The sequence below is a fragment of the Alligator sinensis genome, unplaced genomic scaffold (genome assembly GCF_000455745.1).
Source record: "Alligator sinensis unplaced genomic scaffold, ASM45574v1 scaffold344_1, whole genome shotgun sequence".
Lineage (NCBI taxonomy): Eukaryota > Metazoa > Chordata > Crocodylia > Alligatoridae > Alligator > Alligator sinensis.
Window position 1 is genome coordinate 233,252 of NW_005842427.1, and position 18,773 is coordinate 252,024.

Genomic DNA, 18,773 nt, shown 5'->3' on the forward strand with positions numbered 1-18,773 from the left:
TTAAACACAACTGCTTGCCTCGGCAAGCTGTGCTACACTCCCCATTAAATAAATGTTGACAAATGCGATGTCATGCATATGGGAAAGAATCATCTGAACTGCTCCCACACGTCACCAGATTCTAAATTCACTGGAGCCATTCAGAGCTGAAGGTCATTTGGGGTAGCTTTCTGGAAACTTATGTGCACCTGGCAGCAGTGGCCAAGGGAATTAATCAAGAGGTGAAAGGAAAGGAATAGTGAGTGTTTCTGAGAGGGTAAGAATGCAAACAGCAGGACAGCAGAAAAAGGAATTCAGAGATGGAGGATCAATGTGGCCAGCCACCTAGAGGAGCTTCCAGAGGAAGAACAACTGTATCCACTGAGGCAGTACAGTGAAGAGAGGATTAAGAGGAGAGAGAAGTGCAAGCAGGGAAAGTAAACCAGCCTCTGGCCATGTCTACCCCTGCTTAGTGCATATGCATGAAGCTGTCTATCTGCAGACATGCTAGGAAGCTCCCTAGCCTTGTCTGCAACCCACAAAGAACAGATATGTTTCAGACTACCCCAGTAAGAAGGCATCATATCCATCACCCTCTAGGAACATCCCTCAACCCCTCTTCATGGGTTCCTCCTTACCAGTTCTCTGAGAAACAAGGCCTCCACCTCTTTAGCCCTTGAGATCTCCTGCTGCCAGCTGTCCCTTTCTGATAGGCCTTCCTTCATCCTGACCTGGCTGTGCATGGACTGCTCTGCTGGGCACAGGCCTGCTGGGGTCTCTGATGCTGATGCCTGAGCCAGGTTGGCATCATGTACTGGGCTTTTCTTGATGCCACTGTTGTTCCTGCCACCCACTGGCTCCTGGTTTTCTGCTATTGGTTTGGGGGTTTCTAAAGGTACAGGCTTTCTGGCTGCTGACAGTTTCTCAATGGAAGAACCTGGATTGGAGACACAGATGAATTCCATGAACCTCTCACAGTCTGGTGCATGTGCCTGCCACAGAGTGCAGCAGTAATGCTGGTGTCTAGATTCAACCCATTATAGCTGATATAGGCCAATGTCCTTTACCATATGATTTTTGAGTGCCAGCTGGCTCAGTCATGACACTGCTGGGAGGAAGTTTACACTGAGGCTGCACTGGAAGTACTGGGGGCACCCACCCACTCCAACCACCCACTACGTGCCATTTGGGCCCATGAGCTTCTCCCCACCCACAGTCCACCATTGGGAGCCATGGGTCTCTTCACTGCCATGCTGACTGCACTGGCTGGAAGAGTCCTCATGCAGTGGATTCCCTGCAATGGAGCAATTTCTCAGCCCCGCGTAGGTTTTGCTTAGCAAACTGGCTGCTGCTCCCAGCTTTACCTGCTGCAGTCTCATCCCCAGGTGCCTTCTCCTCCCTGCCTGTGGCCTGCTCAGGCCTGGCATGGCTTTCCTCTTCTTGTGCAGTGGGGGTGGAGCCATCTGCCCCCAAGGGACACAGTTCTTCCAAGCTGGAAAGGACTGGCTTGTCCTTGGCAGGGATGCGGCATGGGGTGCTGTTGGTGCTGATGACTGCAGACACCCGGAGGGGCACAGAGACAGCAAAGGGCTCTGAGATGGTCAGGGCTTTCCTTTGGTGCCGAGGGGAGGCCTCCAGAGGGAAGAGGTTGCTGGGGAAGCCTGACTTGGCGGCCGCCTCTGAGGTGTAGAACATGCGGCACATCTTCGGGGAGGTCTGCTCATTCTCAGGGTCCTCCGCAGCCCGGAATACCTTCAGCTGCTCGGGGGGCGGCCGAGCCTGAGAGGTCCTGGGGGAGGCTTTGTCCCCACTGTGCTCTGAACCTCCCATGGCTCCTGTGATGGTCCCTTCATGGTTCCACTCATTCTCCTTGCTGAGGTCGTATGAGCTTCCCGTGCCCCCTGTCCGCACCTTCATCACTGGAATGAAGAATCCTCCAGCAGCCACTGTGCGTTTGAACCGGCTCTTCTCATCCTCCCCTGGGGGGAGAGGAGGAACAAGATGATCAGCAAAGGAGCGCTTATGGCAATCACTGCCCTCAGGGAAACCCTCCTCAGTAGACCCTGGAGCAAGAAGCTCCACCAGACTCCCACAGCTCTCCAGAATCCCTGGTAGAGGGAAGTGGACAGGATTCACTTTCAGCTTACCCAGGACAGGAACTAGAGCCAGACAGGGTCCCCTCTCAAAGCAATTATCTGGGATTTTTCACTCAATTATCCCTGCCAGACACCCTGTCAGGGTCTTTGCTGGCTGGCTACAGGGAAATTATACAGCCATGTCCTCTTTCTAGTTTGCCTTCCCACAAACAGGGACCTGGTGCCCACCAAGAACCAAATTATGCCAATTGTGTCAGTAACAAACATCCATCCAGGCCCATATTCATGTCCAGGTGCATATGGCAACCTACAAACACACAGGGGACAAGAGTGCATGGCCATGGAGGGACAGGAGAGGCAGGCAAAGACACACGGGCACAGAGATAAGTGAACACAGACCTGTAAGTCGGCGACCACCCATGGAAACACAAACACTGGCCAACATGCCTGCAGACACATGAGACAACTAAGAAAACACAGGCCTGGCCCTTAGCTGTGGGGCTAAAGTGCACAGACTACCAGCATCTTACCTTCCACAGGCAGGGAGCACAGCGAGTCCATGCTTTTAGCAGGTCGAATTGTTGCTTTCTCTGTGGAAATCAATTTTAGAAATCTATTTCAGAGCCTGGGGACTCTCAGTTCACAGCCTAACTGCAAAACACACTATCATTACAGCCTCTGATCAAAGTGCAGGGCTAACACCAGGAAAAAGCACAGAGGCCCAGGTCCATCAAGGCATTTAGATCCCTTATGCCCATGGAAATCAACACCAAAATACCTTTGAGGATCTGGGGTTTCATGCCCTGGTGTTTAAAGCAAGCAGCCTGGTCTCTCACAGTGCTGACCTTTAGGATAGCACTTGGTACAGGATGAACCCTGGTCTCCCAGGTTTGGGAGAGGTAAGATCCAGACTGAAAAATGTAGCTTTGGGGATGAAGCTTGTTTAAAATATTTCTTATTATGACAGAATGGTCCTGTGGTTAAAGCATTACCAAAGGCTATCTTACAATCTCCTGCAGGTTTCCTGCCTGTGCCTGTAGACAGCTTGTGCAAGTTGTACCAGATGGAAGTGAAAATGTAGCTGTAAGCTTCAGTCAGGACCATCCTTGTGGCCAAGCAGATGTGGACTAGGGTTCAAGCTAATTTCTACTCTGTGGACCATGCCAACTGAACAAACCATAGGGAATGTTGCCAACTTCAGCAATTTTATAGCTAACCTTGTTCTATTCATTTTAAAGTCCAAACTCCTGAATTCATGAGATTATGCAAGCCCACTTCTTTTTCTTTTTTTAAGAACTAAATGAATTTCTGGTCCTGATGATTGTAGAGAAGGCCTAAAACACACAACTTCTAAATCCTCCAGCACCAGAAGGCTAATTTAAAGAGTGCAAAATGTATTATTAAAAAAAACCTCCCCGTGTTGCCTAACCCAATCTCCTGATTTTTAGAACCAGGCTCATGATTTTTTAATGCATTGAGTTAGCAACACTGAATATGCTGCTTGGCAGCAGTACACCATTTAAGATGGCAGTGTTGGGGGATCCACAGTTTAGGGTGTGTTGGCCATTAGGAAAGACATCTTTTTGCTTTTAAACCTAGTAGTAGATATAATAATTTCCACTGCTCCACTGAAGGGCAGAAAGCCAGGGAGCGTGGGATGCCAGTTTTCACAAAGATCCTTTTGAAAGCAGGACACTGAGCATAATTGGTTCTTTAATGGTTTCTTAGTCATGGGACATCTCCACTCGAAGTGCCATGGAGAGAGTGTTAGGAAATGGAGCCAAGCCAGGTGATGAAGGAGAACATTTCCACAAGCATGGGCCCCCACAATCTGTATCTGGGATGCTGAATTTATCTAAGTGATCCAAGGCAACAATATCTAGTCCTTCCAACCCCTGTGCATGGGCATTGAGCAATGAAGTATGTTCCTTCCAGTGCCACAATGGAGTATTCATGGGAGTTGGCTGACGTAGTCTGGCTGTGACTACATTCTTTGCAACACTAACAGAATGGCCTGTGATGCAAGGGTTCAACTATGTGACTCCATTGCTCTCTTCAGAAAAACAATCTGTATCCTAAAGCTTGTGGCATTAGCATTAAGGGATTAGATCCTTTTTCTCTGGACTCCCAACAATATTTTTATTTTTTCCCCACTTTTATATTTACCTATAAAGGCTAAACATATTGCCTAAAGACCCAGTATAAGCCAAGCTCCTTATCCACAGCTCTCCCATATGCCTCGATCCTGATGTGTCCCAATACTGCCTTTAAACCAGCCTACGGGACAGATTGGAAGAGCTGGCAGAGGGAGAGAATGAACCAAAATCCCTCATTCTCACCAGACAGCTTCTGCGCTCTCACAAAGACACTGCCATTTCGGCTCAGTTTAGGTTTTGATTCCGACCCAGACCGGCCCAGGTTAAATATTGACTTCCATTTTTTGGACTTGGTGGATAATTTTCTCCTAGAAGGAAAAACACACAGGTCAGTGATAGGTGCCTGAAGCTGAGCACGGAAGACCTCCCTGCTTGGCGTACCATGGGAATCTCTACCTTCCCTCTCCCCTCTTGCCCCCGCCTCTGCCCCCCAGTCCTCTCAGCCTCTGCCCTTCTTTAGTTCTCTGTCTCTTTTCACTTCTGGGATGGGCAAGGCATATATGACATAGGCCAAGAGGAAGAGATTTTTAAAGGGGCCCAAAGAAACTGGGCTCCTTAATCCCTGTGACCCTCAATAGGAGCTGAGCACTCATTCCCTTACTCCCTTGGAAAATCCCAGCCTGAAACTGTAGAACCCACCACCTCTGTAGCATGTTTTCCTTGATTATAGTGTAGATTTTTGTCTTTGCCTCCCTGCTAGTCTCACTCTGTTCATCCTGCATGCTGCATCAACCAACTCTCGCTCCATGCATCTCTTTGCTTCAGCAATTTGTCTTCTCTATCAGTCTGACACTCAGAAGAGGACATTAGAGAGACAGTGTCCCCTTCAAAAGACCCCTGGAGATCAGAGCAAAGCTCATTGTTGCCACACTATAGAGAAAAGGAGATGCCACCAGATGTTAAATACAAGCAAACCCCTTTTGCATTTTCCTGGGAGTAAACTGTCTCTATCATGCTCCCCAGTATTCTGGGAGCGGGATCTGTCCCACTATATAGTAAATTTATAGAAACAACTCTGATAAGAGTTTTCATGGGTCACTAGAAAAATGAGTTTCTGCTGTAATCTGAGTGTCAGGAAGTGCTTTTGGCATGCATTATTAGATTAGGTAGGTAGGTAGCAATGCCGACAGCTCCAGCAAAATTAGCTTGTGGTCAGGCTCTTTTGCTCACAGCACTGGTGCCCTGTTGTGAAAAATCACTTAATCATACAACAAGAGTGCAATTTCCCCTCAAGGCCCTGCTCTTCACAGACAGGACCAATGACTGATGAGAATAGACAGTCATGCACTAGGCAGCCACCAGCAGGTGGAGCTCCTGCAACAGATGTTTTAAGACCTGTTAGACAGTCAACCCACCCAGCCAAATTCGAAGTGGCCCCTAAGCATAAAAAGACAATCAATCCTTCCTGCACAGGCTGGCATGTTTCTGGTCTGAGGTGGGGTGGGAGCCGGAAGCCCAGTGGGGCTGTAAAATCACACTCAGAAACACTCACAAAGAGTGATTTCTCCCCTCCCCCCAAAGGGTAGGAAATACAACCTCCTCCCTCTAGGATGGTTGCCTTTCCTTCACTGGGTGGGTGGAGGGGATCACTCTACCCAGATTCTCCCTCTTGGTCTCTGTCATATTTTATCAGAAGATACGGATGTTCTCTCTGTCTGTCTCTTAGGTGGCATTTTTATTTTGTAGCCTGCTTTGGACACTTACTTGCTGTCGGGTAAGTCAACGACAGTATGGAAAAAGGATCCAGTAACTGGGACAATCTCAGGCAAGCTGTTCTCTCTTCTCTCCTTCCGGGCAGGGTGGGAAGCTGACAGACTCCGGGCCTGAGCTTCTTCAAGGCTCACCAGTTTCATGGGCAAGGAGGCTGAGGGGAGGGTAAGACTCTTCACCACTGGCATGCTCTCTGAAAAAGGAAAAGGGAAATTTCAGCCCCAGGAGGTCAGACCTGAGCTAGGACTCTCAGCTAGGTCCTTTTGGGCAGGGCATAAAACGCTTGCACAGAGATGTACTTGCCCAAGAGGACCTCTGTCTTAGGATCCCTCTCAATCATAACACAGTGCCTTCCAGCAGAGTTCGGTTTACCAGCTAAGCTCTCTATTACCCTGGGTTGCTTCTTTTACCATAGCTGCCTCACAGCAAAAGATGCACCACTTTGACCTGCTTGGATCCTTGTTCTCCCATACATCAGGGAAGACTGAACCCAGGGCTGAACTTTGTGGCTGGTCCTTCTCTCTACTACCTGTTTCATAGTAGGTAGGGTCGGAAGGGTCGGAAGGGACCTGAGCAGATCATTAAGTCTGACCCCCTGCCACGGCAGGAAAAAGTACTGGGGTCCCGGCAAGGTTTTCATCCAGCCTCCTCTTAAAGCCCCCCAGGGTAGGAGCCAGCACTACTTCTCTTGGAAGTTGGTTCCAGATCTTAGCTGCCCTGACTGTGAAGTAGCACCTCCTGATGTCTAGCCTGAATCTACCCTCTGCCAGCTTGTGACCGTTCTTTCTTGTCACTCCTGGTAGTGCTCGGGGGAACAGGGACTCCCCCAAGGCCTGCTGGTCCCCTCTGACTAGTTTGTAACAGGCCACTAGATCCCCCCTCAGCCTTCTCTTGTGAAGGCTGAACAGGTTCAGGTCCTTTAGCCTCTCCTTGTAGGGCCTGCCCTGCTGCCCCCTGATCATACGAGTGGCCCTCCTTTGGACCCTCTCCATGTTGTCCACATCCCTCCTGAAGTGCGGCGCCCAGAACTGGAGGCAGTACTCCAACTGGGGCCTGACCTGTGTCGCATAGGGGTGGAGGATCACCTCCTTGGACTTGCTTGAGATGCATCTGTGAATGCATGACAAGGTACGGTTGGCCTTCCTGACCGCGTCCCCACACTGTCAGCCCATGTTCATTTTGGCATCAATAATGACTGCGAGATCCTCTTCTGCCTCTGCGCTGACGAGAAGGGAGCTCCCCAGTCTGTAGGTATGCTGCTGGTTCTTCCCCACCACGTGCAGCACCTTGCACTTGTCAGTGTTGAGACCCATCCTGTTCTCATCCACCCACCCCTGTAACCTATCTAGGTCTGATTGCAGCCTATTCCTCCCTTCTAGCGTGCTCACTTCCCCCCACATCTTAGTGTCATCAGCACATTTGAATAGGGTGCTTTTTACCCCCTTGTCCAAGTTGCTGATGAAGATGTTGAACAGTGCGGGTCCGAGGACTGAGCCCTGGGGGACCCCACTGCCCACATCCCTCCAGGTTGAATAGGGAGTGTTTGTGACCATTGGAAATAACCCAAATATAGAATCCTTCACTCTGTGGCCCTCATTTTCTTCCAAGGGAAGAATTTTCTTCCAATGGAAAACAAGAACATGGGAACTGCACTAGCACTGGAAGAGCTGAGGTGGCTGCAGCTCAGTCTAGAGGGCTCACTGGAGCCACAGGCAAGTGGGTTCAAAGAATGGGCCCCTGCACATCAGGATTGAGGCATATGGGAGAGCTGTGAATGGGGAGCCTGGCTTATACTGGGTCTTTAGGCAATATGTTTAGCCCTTATAGGTAAATATAAAAGCGGGGAAAAAATAAATATATTGTTGGGAGTCCAGAGAAAAAGGCAAGGGGTAAGGAAGGGTATTGGTGAGAAGGATATTGGTAGGTCTAGGAGCATCTGTGGGAAGGGTTAATGTTTCAGCTGGGGGTGTCAGTAATGTCAGTGAGAGGTATTATGGTTAGTGGAGGGGGGGGGACAGGTAAGGAGGCTTAGGGTAAACTAAGGAGAGTCGATAAGAAGCTACAGTGATAAGGAACTGGTAGAAAGAGGTGCAGAGGTCTGGTGGTTCATGCATGCAGCAGCAGAAGCAGTTACCATCATTCTCCATGGAGCTGGCTTTTATGTTGTTAAAGATCTGATCCACATGGTTCAGGATGAACTCGATCACCAGCTGCTGGACTCGCACTTCCAGGAAGGCCGCATCCCCGTTGCAGCCTATTGCCTCAATCTCCTTTGATCTGAACCACGGGGTGGGAGAAGCAACCATAAATATGGTAAGACACTGTATCTCATGATTGTTTTAGCTTTCCTCTGGTGTGAATTGTGTGGTGCCCTTTCCTCCTGTGGCTTGAATGAGAATTTTTTACCTTCTGTTGCTGTGTCTTCTGCACCTTTTCTCTTATGGTATCTTTCCATTCCTTTCATTCCTCCTTTACCTTTCCATTCCTTCTTTATTCCCTCCATGTTTCATCCATCATCTCTACCTTTTCATTCCCTCTCTGGGCTGTTTTCTAAACTCCATTTTTTAGTTTCACCTGGTTTCCTTCCACAGAAGGTTTTTTTCCCCTCCTGTTTCCATCTACATGTCCTTCTCTTTTCACCTTCTCATTGTCCCCTTTCTGTTAGAGATGGGCCCGGACCACAACACTGGATAGCAGAATCCCTTCAAACTCTCACGACCCAGACAGGAGCTTTGTGGTTTGAACTTAACTCCATAAGATGGATATGAACCAAAACCAACAGATCAAATTTGAGGGGAGATTCTGTCTGAACCTTGTGAGTTGGCTTCAGCTCTCCTTTCTCATGTTAATTTTTTTTATGCCTGCCTCTATATCCCTCCCCTTGCTCCCCCTCCTACGCTCTTACCTTCTCTCCTCTCTTTCAGCAGAGAAGCATTTCTTATCTTGACATGTCAAAGTGTTACTGAAGAAATTACCTCTGGGCAATGGACCCTTTGTAAAGTTAATGACTGGTGTATTAGATAACAGCTTGAGGCCTTGCCAAGAGGATAACCATGTAAGGAGACTGTAGTTCCATCGCCTGCCTCTTTCTTATCCTCCTTGGGATTTGCACTTACAATCGATTGCAAAAGGAAACAGACTTCAAGTTGTTTGACAAGAAGGACAGTAGCTGGAATGGAAATATCTGAGTGCTAAATGCCCAGTTTGTGATGCTCAATAGTTTCGACATTTGATCCACTCACAGGACAGTTTCTGCCCTGCTTGCAATTTAAGAATGAGTTAGTTATTCAAGGAACTGCTTGTACTCTTAGACATCTACCCATCTTTGCCAATGCAGCTCACACCAGACCTACAGGCACATGCATTTCCCACTATTATTCCAGTTCTGGGCTCCCCAAACAGCTCCGCCAGTGCCCTTTAATCCTTCCCTGCAGTACCCTCAGCTAATCTAGTCCTGGACTCTACACAGGTCTTCCAGTATTTTGTTCTCAAATAAAAGTGCCAAAAAATTCAAATTTCAACAAAATAAAAATAGGTTAAGTATTTCATCATTTTTCCCCCAGAACATTTTTTTTGTCATGATATGACCCACCCTGCAGTCCACCTGCAGAAACTCTTGTAGTTACATTTCTGGGACTGTTTGCAGAGTTTACCATATACAGAGGACAAAAAACTGCTTGGTAGTCTTGTGATCCTGGCAATGGTCCCCAAGCTGCTATCTTCCAGCCCTCAGCCTCGTTTCACTTGTGACCACAGCAGATTTGGATTAAAGTCTTCAATACTCTGCTTCACCTCACTGCCCTAGAATCCCCTATTCCCTAGCTACAATCTCTCTCTCAACTCTATCCCATCCCACTCAAGCAGTAACATTCCTAAAAAGTTGCCTTTGTTCCATAATGGTGAATAAACTCCTTACTTTGAAATGAACTCTGTCACCTTACAAATAAGGCACTGTTTAAAAACCAACAATTTCCCTCCCCTGGAAGCTCAGGAGTAAATCCTCAGATTGTTTAACTAGAGTGATTTTTTAAATCGTCTTTACTTTGCCCCATGATTTAGTGTTGCTGCATTAGTGGAACCAATCTGAGAGCCTGCCTGCAAGTGCTCGTCCAGCATTACAGCAGGGCCCTGGGAAGGAAATGGAAAAAAGTCCTGTAGTACCTGAGGAGATTAGGAGCCCACACTAGTGCCAGGTTTCTGGTGTGCATGTTCGTCATGTTGCTGAAGGAAGCCAGGTGAGTCAGGTGCTTGATCAGGTATTCCAGTGTCCTGCAAGGGTTTGGAGAAAGAAAAAGGGCTTCAGCCCTTCTGCATGTGACCATGTCTCCAGTTACCAGTGGAAGATGTAGCAACTTGTTAATTAAGAATAGCTAACAGAATTCCACTCTGGCTCAAGCCTGCGTTTTGGTGCAGAAGATCCTGATTTCATCCCTATATGGCTGCAGTTTGTGTAAATGGAAAACCAGCCAGGTGGGGTAGTAGAAAGCCAGTGCAGCTATTTTAGACCTCTGGGTTTCACTTGTGAATCATGTTTGCACACCAAAGGGAAATAACGTTGTGTGGTACCCTGAGGATTTCAAGGAACTCCAGGGTCCTGTATTCACCAGCTAAGAATAACTCCCTTACAACCCCAGAGGCTGAACTCTTACCTGTAGTGTGATGGTGGGAGCTCCTGGATGACATTTTGGATTTGGGCCAGTTGCTGGTCTTCTGGGAAGCGTGATACTGCCTCCTGGGGAGGAATAAATTATTTGTTCATTTATTTTTTTATTTGATTCATGTGCTACCCTTCCCAAAAAGGGCTCAGGGAAGCTTGCAATAAAAGACAAACAAACTGTGTTGTTTTGTTGGGTGTTCAGACTATGGAATAAACTCCCTCTGGTGGTGGTGCAGTCACCTACCCTGGAAATCTTCAAAAGGAGACTGGACCGTCACCTTGCTGGGGTCACTTGATCCCAGTTGTCTTTTCCTGCCTAGTGTAGGGAGATTGGACCCCATGATCTACAAGGTCCCTTCCAGCCCCTTACAATCTATGAATCTATTAAACTTATAAAAAAAAGAATGAAATATTAAAATAAGTATCCAAAAAGCTGTCCCAAAAAATTCAAAAGCAATCTGCCCTGCCCTGCCCACCCTCTCTGATCGCTGGCCTCTGACTTAGGCAAGCATTCCCCTTGGCCAACCCAACCTCACTTCCTAAGTACAGTCACTACTTCCATAAAAGAAAAGAGCATTTCTCCCTCTCCTCCATGTTCCCTCCCATCCCTACTCCCTTCCACTTCCCTGCCTCATGTCTAGGGAAATCCCTCCCAAGCCCATACCTTTCTCTCCCAAGGCAGGCCATTACTGTCCCCAAAACCAATGCACTCTTCTTTTTCTCTCCTTTTCCCCATAGAAACACCTTAGTCAATTAAAGATAAGTAACAACCAATACAATACAAGCCATCACCCATCCCAAGCCAGCCTGGAGTCCTGCAGGCTGTCTAGGTCTGTTCTTCTTCTAGCTCAAGAGGGCATGAGATGCCTGATCAGTGTCCCAGTGCTCCCCTGCTATGGCGTAGAGAGGTAGTGATATCAGCTGCCCTTGCTCAGATGGCAGACTGCCACAGTCCATGGGGGACCAGAAGTAGCAGGACAAGACAATATTTGGCTGAGGTGATGAGTTCAGAAGGAGCAGAAAAGTGACAAAAAGAGATGCATGTACAGAAGATGAGTAGTTATCAGAAGGAGCCCTGTCTCATTTACCTCTCAGGACTTCCATTCCCAGTAACAGTATTTTCTTGCCTTGCTGTATGGTCTTGCCTGCAAGTCCAGGGTTGAAAGATGAGGACTTAGTTCATTAAACACTTTGAGCTCTTTAATTAGGAGAAACATTTCCTTTCTTGCCTTTTTGACTATTCCCTTTTATTTTCCACCAGACAGTTACAAAAATTTGTTTTTGTTTTAGTGTTTCTTGTTTTTATTTCCAAAAATTATTGGGGCAAAAACAGGAAGAGGAAAGGAACGAGCAAATGAATATATACATTTTTATATATATTTAAAAACTGCAAACAATTTCGAAAAATAAGATAGGCCCCTTTCAAGTTCTGTGAAATGAAAACAACTTGGATTTAGGGGATGAAAATCATTGCAACGTAGAAATCAAAATGAGCAATATTATTGTTAACTTTCATCTGTAGATACCATAGCTCATATAGTGCTGTGGGATGGTAGAGTTAATTCTATGATGGTAGGTGCCTCAGAGATATGAGTGTATACATTGCTTAATAAGTTAATTAACAAATTAGGGATTTGATTTGCTTACTCAGGATGGAGGTTATGCACTTTCTTCTTAGACAAGCCGTTAATGAGCAGGAACTGAGCAAGTTTGTGAGAAACTCCTGTCTGAATTCCTGGGAGTTCATCTCCACATTGTTATTTGTCTGTCAGCTATTCCCTTTCAGCAGTGCAACTGGAGAAAACTAACCACAAGGAGATGCAAACAATGTGCCACTGTCTCAGATCTGCCTGCCCACACTGCTGCTGCTGGATGTTGGAGCTAGTTCAGTGACAGACACATGTAGCCCACGCTGCTGATGGAAACTTTGTCTACATGAGGACGTTAGTAGTGCTGCAAACCAGAAGAAGGAAACTATCCATCCCTAGTCATCAACTGCCTAAGTATTAGTAACCTGAAATCATCAACCACAACCAGAAAAGCATCTTCCTGTCTATTCACAGTCATTGCTAGATCCAAATTAATTATTCTGCTATCATAACTCCAGTCACCTCTCTTTTCCTTCCAAGCTGTTCTTTATGTAAAAATCACATGCAGACCAGCGTCATCAATACTGCTGCCAGAAATGAACCTCACCAATGGATCTAAACATCCCCCTGCTGCCCCAGCGTTGGGAACCCAGTGATGGACTATATAGCTGGAATCTGTTGCCAGCACACAACTGCAGGCACACAGACACCTCCAACATCACCATGACCATGCCAGATAATGGTGTCCACTGCCAGACCTCTCACTTCATTGACAACAGGCTTTGCCAGCTTTACCAATAAAGTCACTGACAGGAGCACCACTGCAATCACTGACCCCAGACCATCAGCTTCTGTAACACTGCATGTATGTGCCACCGAATTTAAATAGCCTGAATCACACATCTCCCTAGGAAAGAAGTTCATAGTGATAAGGAATATGTATTAACCAACACTGCACTTGCCAGCAACTTCAAAACACCTAATGGAGGCTGACACTAGTGAGTTATTTAGAGTAAAAATGATCCAGCCATGACCTTCATTCAAAGCAAGGATAGAGCTATTTTTGCCATTTGAAGAGGTTAGGCTGACCTTTCTACTGCTGTGTTGTTTGACCTTCACAAAGTTCAGCACCAGAAAAAGGAGGAGACCAGGTCTGACTTCTGTGAATTTGGGGAGGTCCACATCTGGGCTTTATCAGGCACCACCTCTGCTTTGGGCTAAAATGAATGCCCAGATCTTAAAGTGGAAATCTAGGGAAACTGCACTTCTGGAGTTTTGAACACTGTGAACCCATGCCAAAATCTATTTAATTTTTCTTTTGTTTGAAGCCCTCACTGGGAATGCTGAAGTATTATTAAAAATGTATTTAAAAACCCCTACTCCCGTCATCCCAGAAACAAGAGGAATGAGAAAGCACATGTTCTCCCTGTGAGATTTGCTGGCCAATGGTACTGACCAGAGATAGAGGGGGAGAAGCATCTAGACTTTTGTGCATATATCTGAAATGCTAGACATCAGCTGTGTTACAGAGCTGTAAATAAGCACAGATTTTAGCTTGCACATGTAGTTGCAGGCTTCCAGAGAGAAGAGTTGAGGCAGGCAGCAAAAGAATGGTGACCCAAGGGAGGCAATGACCTACTCAGAACCACAAGCTGTGCTGCTAACCCATCTGAGCTAGAAACCCCTTGTATAGTACATAAAATTGGGGAATATCTTCAGGACATAGGACTAAGCACAAATATCAAGAACTGGAGGATACCAGACTGAAGGACCAAACTAACAGCTGTTTGTTAAATTGTTTTTAAAGGTAGCATTAATTTCTGAAGTTGGAAGTTTCACCTTGTAAACAGGGAGAGATCAGTCTGGGGACAGGAGAGTTCAGATGCATAGTCAAGGGCACTTATGATCTGTCACCTGTTTACACAACTGACTGTGCTGCAAGTTTTCAGTTTGGAGGACATTCACCCTAGTTCCTGGCTAGCTCATGCAGTAGAGCTGGAGGCGGGGGAGGACACGAAGCTTTCCACTGTCAATCTGTTTTGATGGAGCAATCTTTGTATTAGTGTTTGTGTGAACCTACCAGTGTCAAGCTCAGAGCAGATATCTATTACCAGCTGGAATATATAGGAAATTGGGGAGCATTGCTCTGCACGGGTAAACATCCATAAACATTCAACAAGGTTGTCTGGGATATTATATACATAAACTTGACACAGCGGGGGCCAAAAGGCTAACCCTTCCCTCATGATTAAAAACGTGCTTTTCTTAGGCCACTAATGTCTGAATCACAGTGGTGACTCAAAACTGTGCCCATACCCTGTCCAAGACAGCACTGAGTCAGACAGGATGAGATTAACACACATCCTTGGCTCCTAACAGCATTCTGCTGTCTTTGCAGAGCTGCCCACCTATCGCAGATTCAATCAGATTCCCTTTCTGGGGGGGTTTCTCTTGACCTGTCAGTATAATTCGGTGCAATGGCTGAACCAAAAAGTCAGAAAAAAAAGATCAAATTAGGTTCACTTAAAGGGAAAACATTTCAGATATTCTGGTGAAGTGAATAAAATACTTATTTTGGATCAACTGAAACCATTGATTCAACCCCAAATGAAACAGTTCATTTAGTTTGGGAGGTGGTCTTTAACCCCTTTTCTTTTCTCTTGCTGAAATCAAATTTAGATCTATTTCAAAATGAAAATGGTATTCAGGATGAAAAGCTGAAACATTTAATTTAGACAATGTCAAAGATTTGGACTTTTTGACCTTTTATCTTTGGGCCAAATCTATTCATCAGATTTGACCCAAATTTGCAAAATAATTTCAGTCACCCCAAGCCTGCACTTCTCAGCAAACTTAAAAATGTCATGAAGATCTACATGTTATTCCCCCTCCTCAGCATTCATCTATCAGTCAGCATTGGCAGACACAATGGTGCCTGCCACTTGCTGCTCACAAAGAAGCACTATTCAATAAATAATAATCAAAGAATACCTCATATCTGTTTTTTTACATTCTCACTAACTTTGAGCGTCTTGATGTTGTAGTCCTAATTTAAGATCAAGAGACCAATTTTTAAAGGTGTTCTGGACTCACCTCTGCCACTGATGTCAACCAGAGTTGCGGCTACACAACCCCATGGGGAACTTAAAGTTAGAATGGTTTTGCTATATTTGAATCATTCTCAGTTTATTCACTCAAAACAATTACAGCATACCAGCTGCTGCCCTCTTGAAAGATTCCCCTCTTGAAAGGGCTCCAAATGTAAGTGTGTCCACACTGAAGAATTTTCCCATAGTGCCCTTCATCTCAAAGGACAGCGAAGTTTTTTTGAAACAATACGTGCACATCATTTGACAGTAGTAGTAGTAGTAACACCTATAATTAAGGTTGTTCAACACTACCTTCCCATTATATGCCCCGTTTCGGTTTCCTATAACTTTGTCAAACTTTATCACTGTGGTATCTTAGCTGAAACCTTTGAAACCAAAAATTCAGCCTAAGGCAGAGTCCTGGCATGGAAAATTTCACTTCAAAGTGTTGGTTAAAGTTTGAACAAGTTATTGGCAATCAAAACCAGATGTTATCGTGGAAAGTGTCAGGCTACCTTAGGTAGGAGTCAGTACTTGTGCTGCATGTAATAAAATATTTCTAGTCATCAAATCATGCATCCCATATAAAGCTCCAACCATGGTCCTCAACACTGATGTAAAGAAGCTCAGCTACAGGGTTCATCATCTATTTTTCTGCTCCCAGACCCCAACTGTATCCTCAGTAATCTACAGTCAGTTGGCAGAATGGAGTTATTACACTTTGAATTTGGTGTCTTTTTAAATGTGGTTAGAGATTTCTGCTTAGACAGCTGCCATCTTCCTTACATTCGTGATGTGATCACTCTGCTCTTGATTCTCCATTCCCTTGGAACTTCCACCCTCATCTGTGCCAGTACAAACTGGGTGAAAAGTACCACTGCTCTAAAAAGACAGCTGCTTTGCACTCACCATGCACTCACTGATACAAATGACTTCACAAGGTGCAGAGAACAAGGAATCCAGGCCTCCCTGATTAGAATTATTATCTGCTGACATTCACAAAGATTGTAAGCAAAGAAAAGACATGGGAGAAAAAAAACACAAAATGAAGGAGTAATGGAGGAAAGGCAATATTGAGAGAGAGAGGAGCATCCAACTAGATGGAGCTTCCTGTGCCAGCAAGTGCAGTCCTCTGCATTCAAAGGCAATTATTGGCCCACAGAGTCTCCAAAATTGTCACTTCCAAACTGAACTGCCACTTCAAATCCAAAAGGAGAAAGAAAAATAAATGAAAGAAATAAAGGGCAAGGGGGAAACAGAATGGAAAAGATAAACTGTACAACAAAGAGGAAGGAAGTTATAAGTATGGGGAAGAGGGAAAGGACAGAAGGAAAGAAACAGACAAAAAAGAAAGCAATAGACAAAGTGAGAGGGAATGTGGATGGCTGGTTTTATATATATATGGGGAGGGGTGCACATGTGTGTATGTACGTATGTGGTCACATCTACATGAGAGTCTTACTGCACAGTAGCTTATTACTACTGCACAGTAGCATCATGTAGCACAAACCATGATGTGACACTACTGCACAGCAGTAATGAGCTACTGCACAGTCAGCATCACCAAAAAGCCATATGGAGATGCTACTGCACATGCAGTAACACCAGATACTGCACAATCATTTAGTACTTGGGTACGCAAGTGCTAAATGACTGCACAGTAACAACTGCAGTCAGTGTCTTGTGTCGATACAGCCTGTATGGACTTCTATATGTATGTATGTATGTATGTACGTAGGTATAGTCAAACACACACACACACACACCAGAAACAGAGCCATCAGGAGACTGAAACACAAAAACAGCCATCACTGGAAAATTTTTAACACACCAAGTCCATGCATTGGGCTGTGAACAAACAAAAAAGGCTCACCGTGAATTTCTTGTAGAGTTCATAAGTGAGGAGGGGGTTGGGCAGCTCCCTGAAGTACAGCTTGCAGAGTGACCCCACACAGTGAATATCCTGGAGGTAAACTTCCCTTGTGAGGTCTGGGCATTGGTCAGAAACAAATTCTTGCCTGAAACAACACAGACCGAGACATAACAGAGTGGAAGAATAGGACTGGCAGTAGTCCATACCTGGTTGGCTGTCACAGGTAGAGGGAAACAAATGGGAGAAGCTGGAGAGCACAGATCTGCCCTTGTGTTACCTGCAGTCCCTACCAGAACATGTCCTGGGCTCAGTTTCCAAGTCTCATTCGGTTTCTGGCTTCCCTCACACAACTCTGCTGCTGGGCCACAAAACTGACATACCGGGATTTTGCCCTCCTCAGAGCAAGAGAGGGTATCTCTGTGTCAAGAGCTGGATATGCCTGGGCTTCTCCATTAATGGATTTAGATGGAAATGCTTCTCCTGGGACACAAGATGTGTTGTGGTTGGGCTTTACCAGCCTTAGGTACCAAGGTTTCCTGTAATCCAGGACTCCTTTGTACCAAAGCCTGGCTCTGCTGCCCTTGCTATCCACCAAGGGACAAGATTCAACATAATGCCTGGACAAGTCCCAGAAAATGATACACAACAGTACCACTAAGTCTCTCTCATGTCTGGTAATCTGCCCTTACCTCAGCTTCTGAATGTTGGATGTTATGCCAGAGAGCCGGTAGATCCCATCCACAATGCCATGAGTTTCAATGAACTCTGCACAGCTCCTCAGCACGTAGGGGACTGAGAATGGAAAAGAGTAATATGTCAGCAATGAAAGCAGAGAGCGATCATTTCATGACGGGCCTCTAAGGAGTCAATCTCATAAAGCAGCGAATGGGGGAAAGTATTGAAATGGACATAATACAGAATGAAAAATATAAAATCTCCCAAAGTAGTCACAAACTGATTTAGAGAGCTAGTCAGTAAATAACCCAATGGTGTTGCACTGCAGTACCTACAGTCTTCATCTGCTATGACAATCACTGAGCCTGATGCCAAGGAGGCTGTTCTAGAAATACCTGGAAAACCAAAAGAGGCTTTTTTTCCAGCAGGGAAAGTGTTTTCATTCTAACTGGAAACATGAAGTAGAAGGAATCCCCCCAAGAGAGCTATTCTTATGCGATCTCCAGATTGGGTGTGTTGAGCCAACATGGTCTGATTAATAATTAAAGAACTATTGCACTTCTGTGAGAGCCAAGGTACTCAAATGATTAGTGCTCATCACTACCTAGAGAGAGGAGATTAAATTGGAATAGGAGCCAGATCCACAAAAGACCATCAGCTTCAAAAGAGTTCCACCAAAAATATAACAGCAATAGAGCTGATCCTTAGAGTAGATATGAGCTCAGGCAACTCAATTCATCTCCAGATCTGGACCCAAAGATCAGCTGTGTATAAATGTGGAGATTTGGCTTCTCCCACTACGCAAGTATAAAAGCCAATCATTCTTTTGGGCTGATCTAATAGCAGAGTTGTTCCCTACTCAATGCTGGAAACTATATTAACACAACATTAGACCTGAGCAATTACGATCACAGAACGGTGAGTAAATACAGATGTTATGGTTCCTTAC

General features: G+C 45.7%; 1 protein-coding gene across 2 annotated transcripts in view; it reads right to left on the bottom strand.

The window, feature by feature from the left end:
• Nucleotides 1–18,773, bottom strand: part of ARHGAP31 (Rho GTPase activating protein 31) — a 72,271-nt gene that overhangs the window by 6,917 nt on the left and 46,581 nt on the right. The window contains exons 2-11 of one of the 2 annotated variants that reach the window (XM_014522972.2): nucleotides 17,839–17,941; nucleotides 17,150–17,294; nucleotides 10,591–10,673; nucleotides 10,103–10,210; nucleotides 8,076–8,218; nucleotides 5,936–6,134; nucleotides 4,415–4,539; nucleotides 2,606–2,665; nucleotides 1,344–1,958; nucleotides 618–916 (exon numbers count right to left, since the gene is read on the bottom strand). In XM_014522972.2, coding sequence (XP_014378458.1) covers nucleotides 618–916; nucleotides 1,344–1,958; nucleotides 2,606–2,665; nucleotides 4,415–4,539; nucleotides 5,936–6,134; nucleotides 8,076–8,218; nucleotides 10,103–10,210; nucleotides 10,591–10,673; nucleotides 17,150–17,294; nucleotides 17,839–17,941 — 1,880 coding nt within the window. The remainder of the gene's footprint in view (nucleotides 1–617; nucleotides 917–1,343; nucleotides 1,959–2,605; nucleotides 2,666–4,414; nucleotides 4,540–5,935; nucleotides 6,135–8,075; nucleotides 8,219–10,102; nucleotides 10,211–10,590; nucleotides 10,674–17,149; nucleotides 17,295–17,838; nucleotides 17,942–18,773) is intronic. The other variant, XM_025211740.1, reaches the window with a different exon arrangement.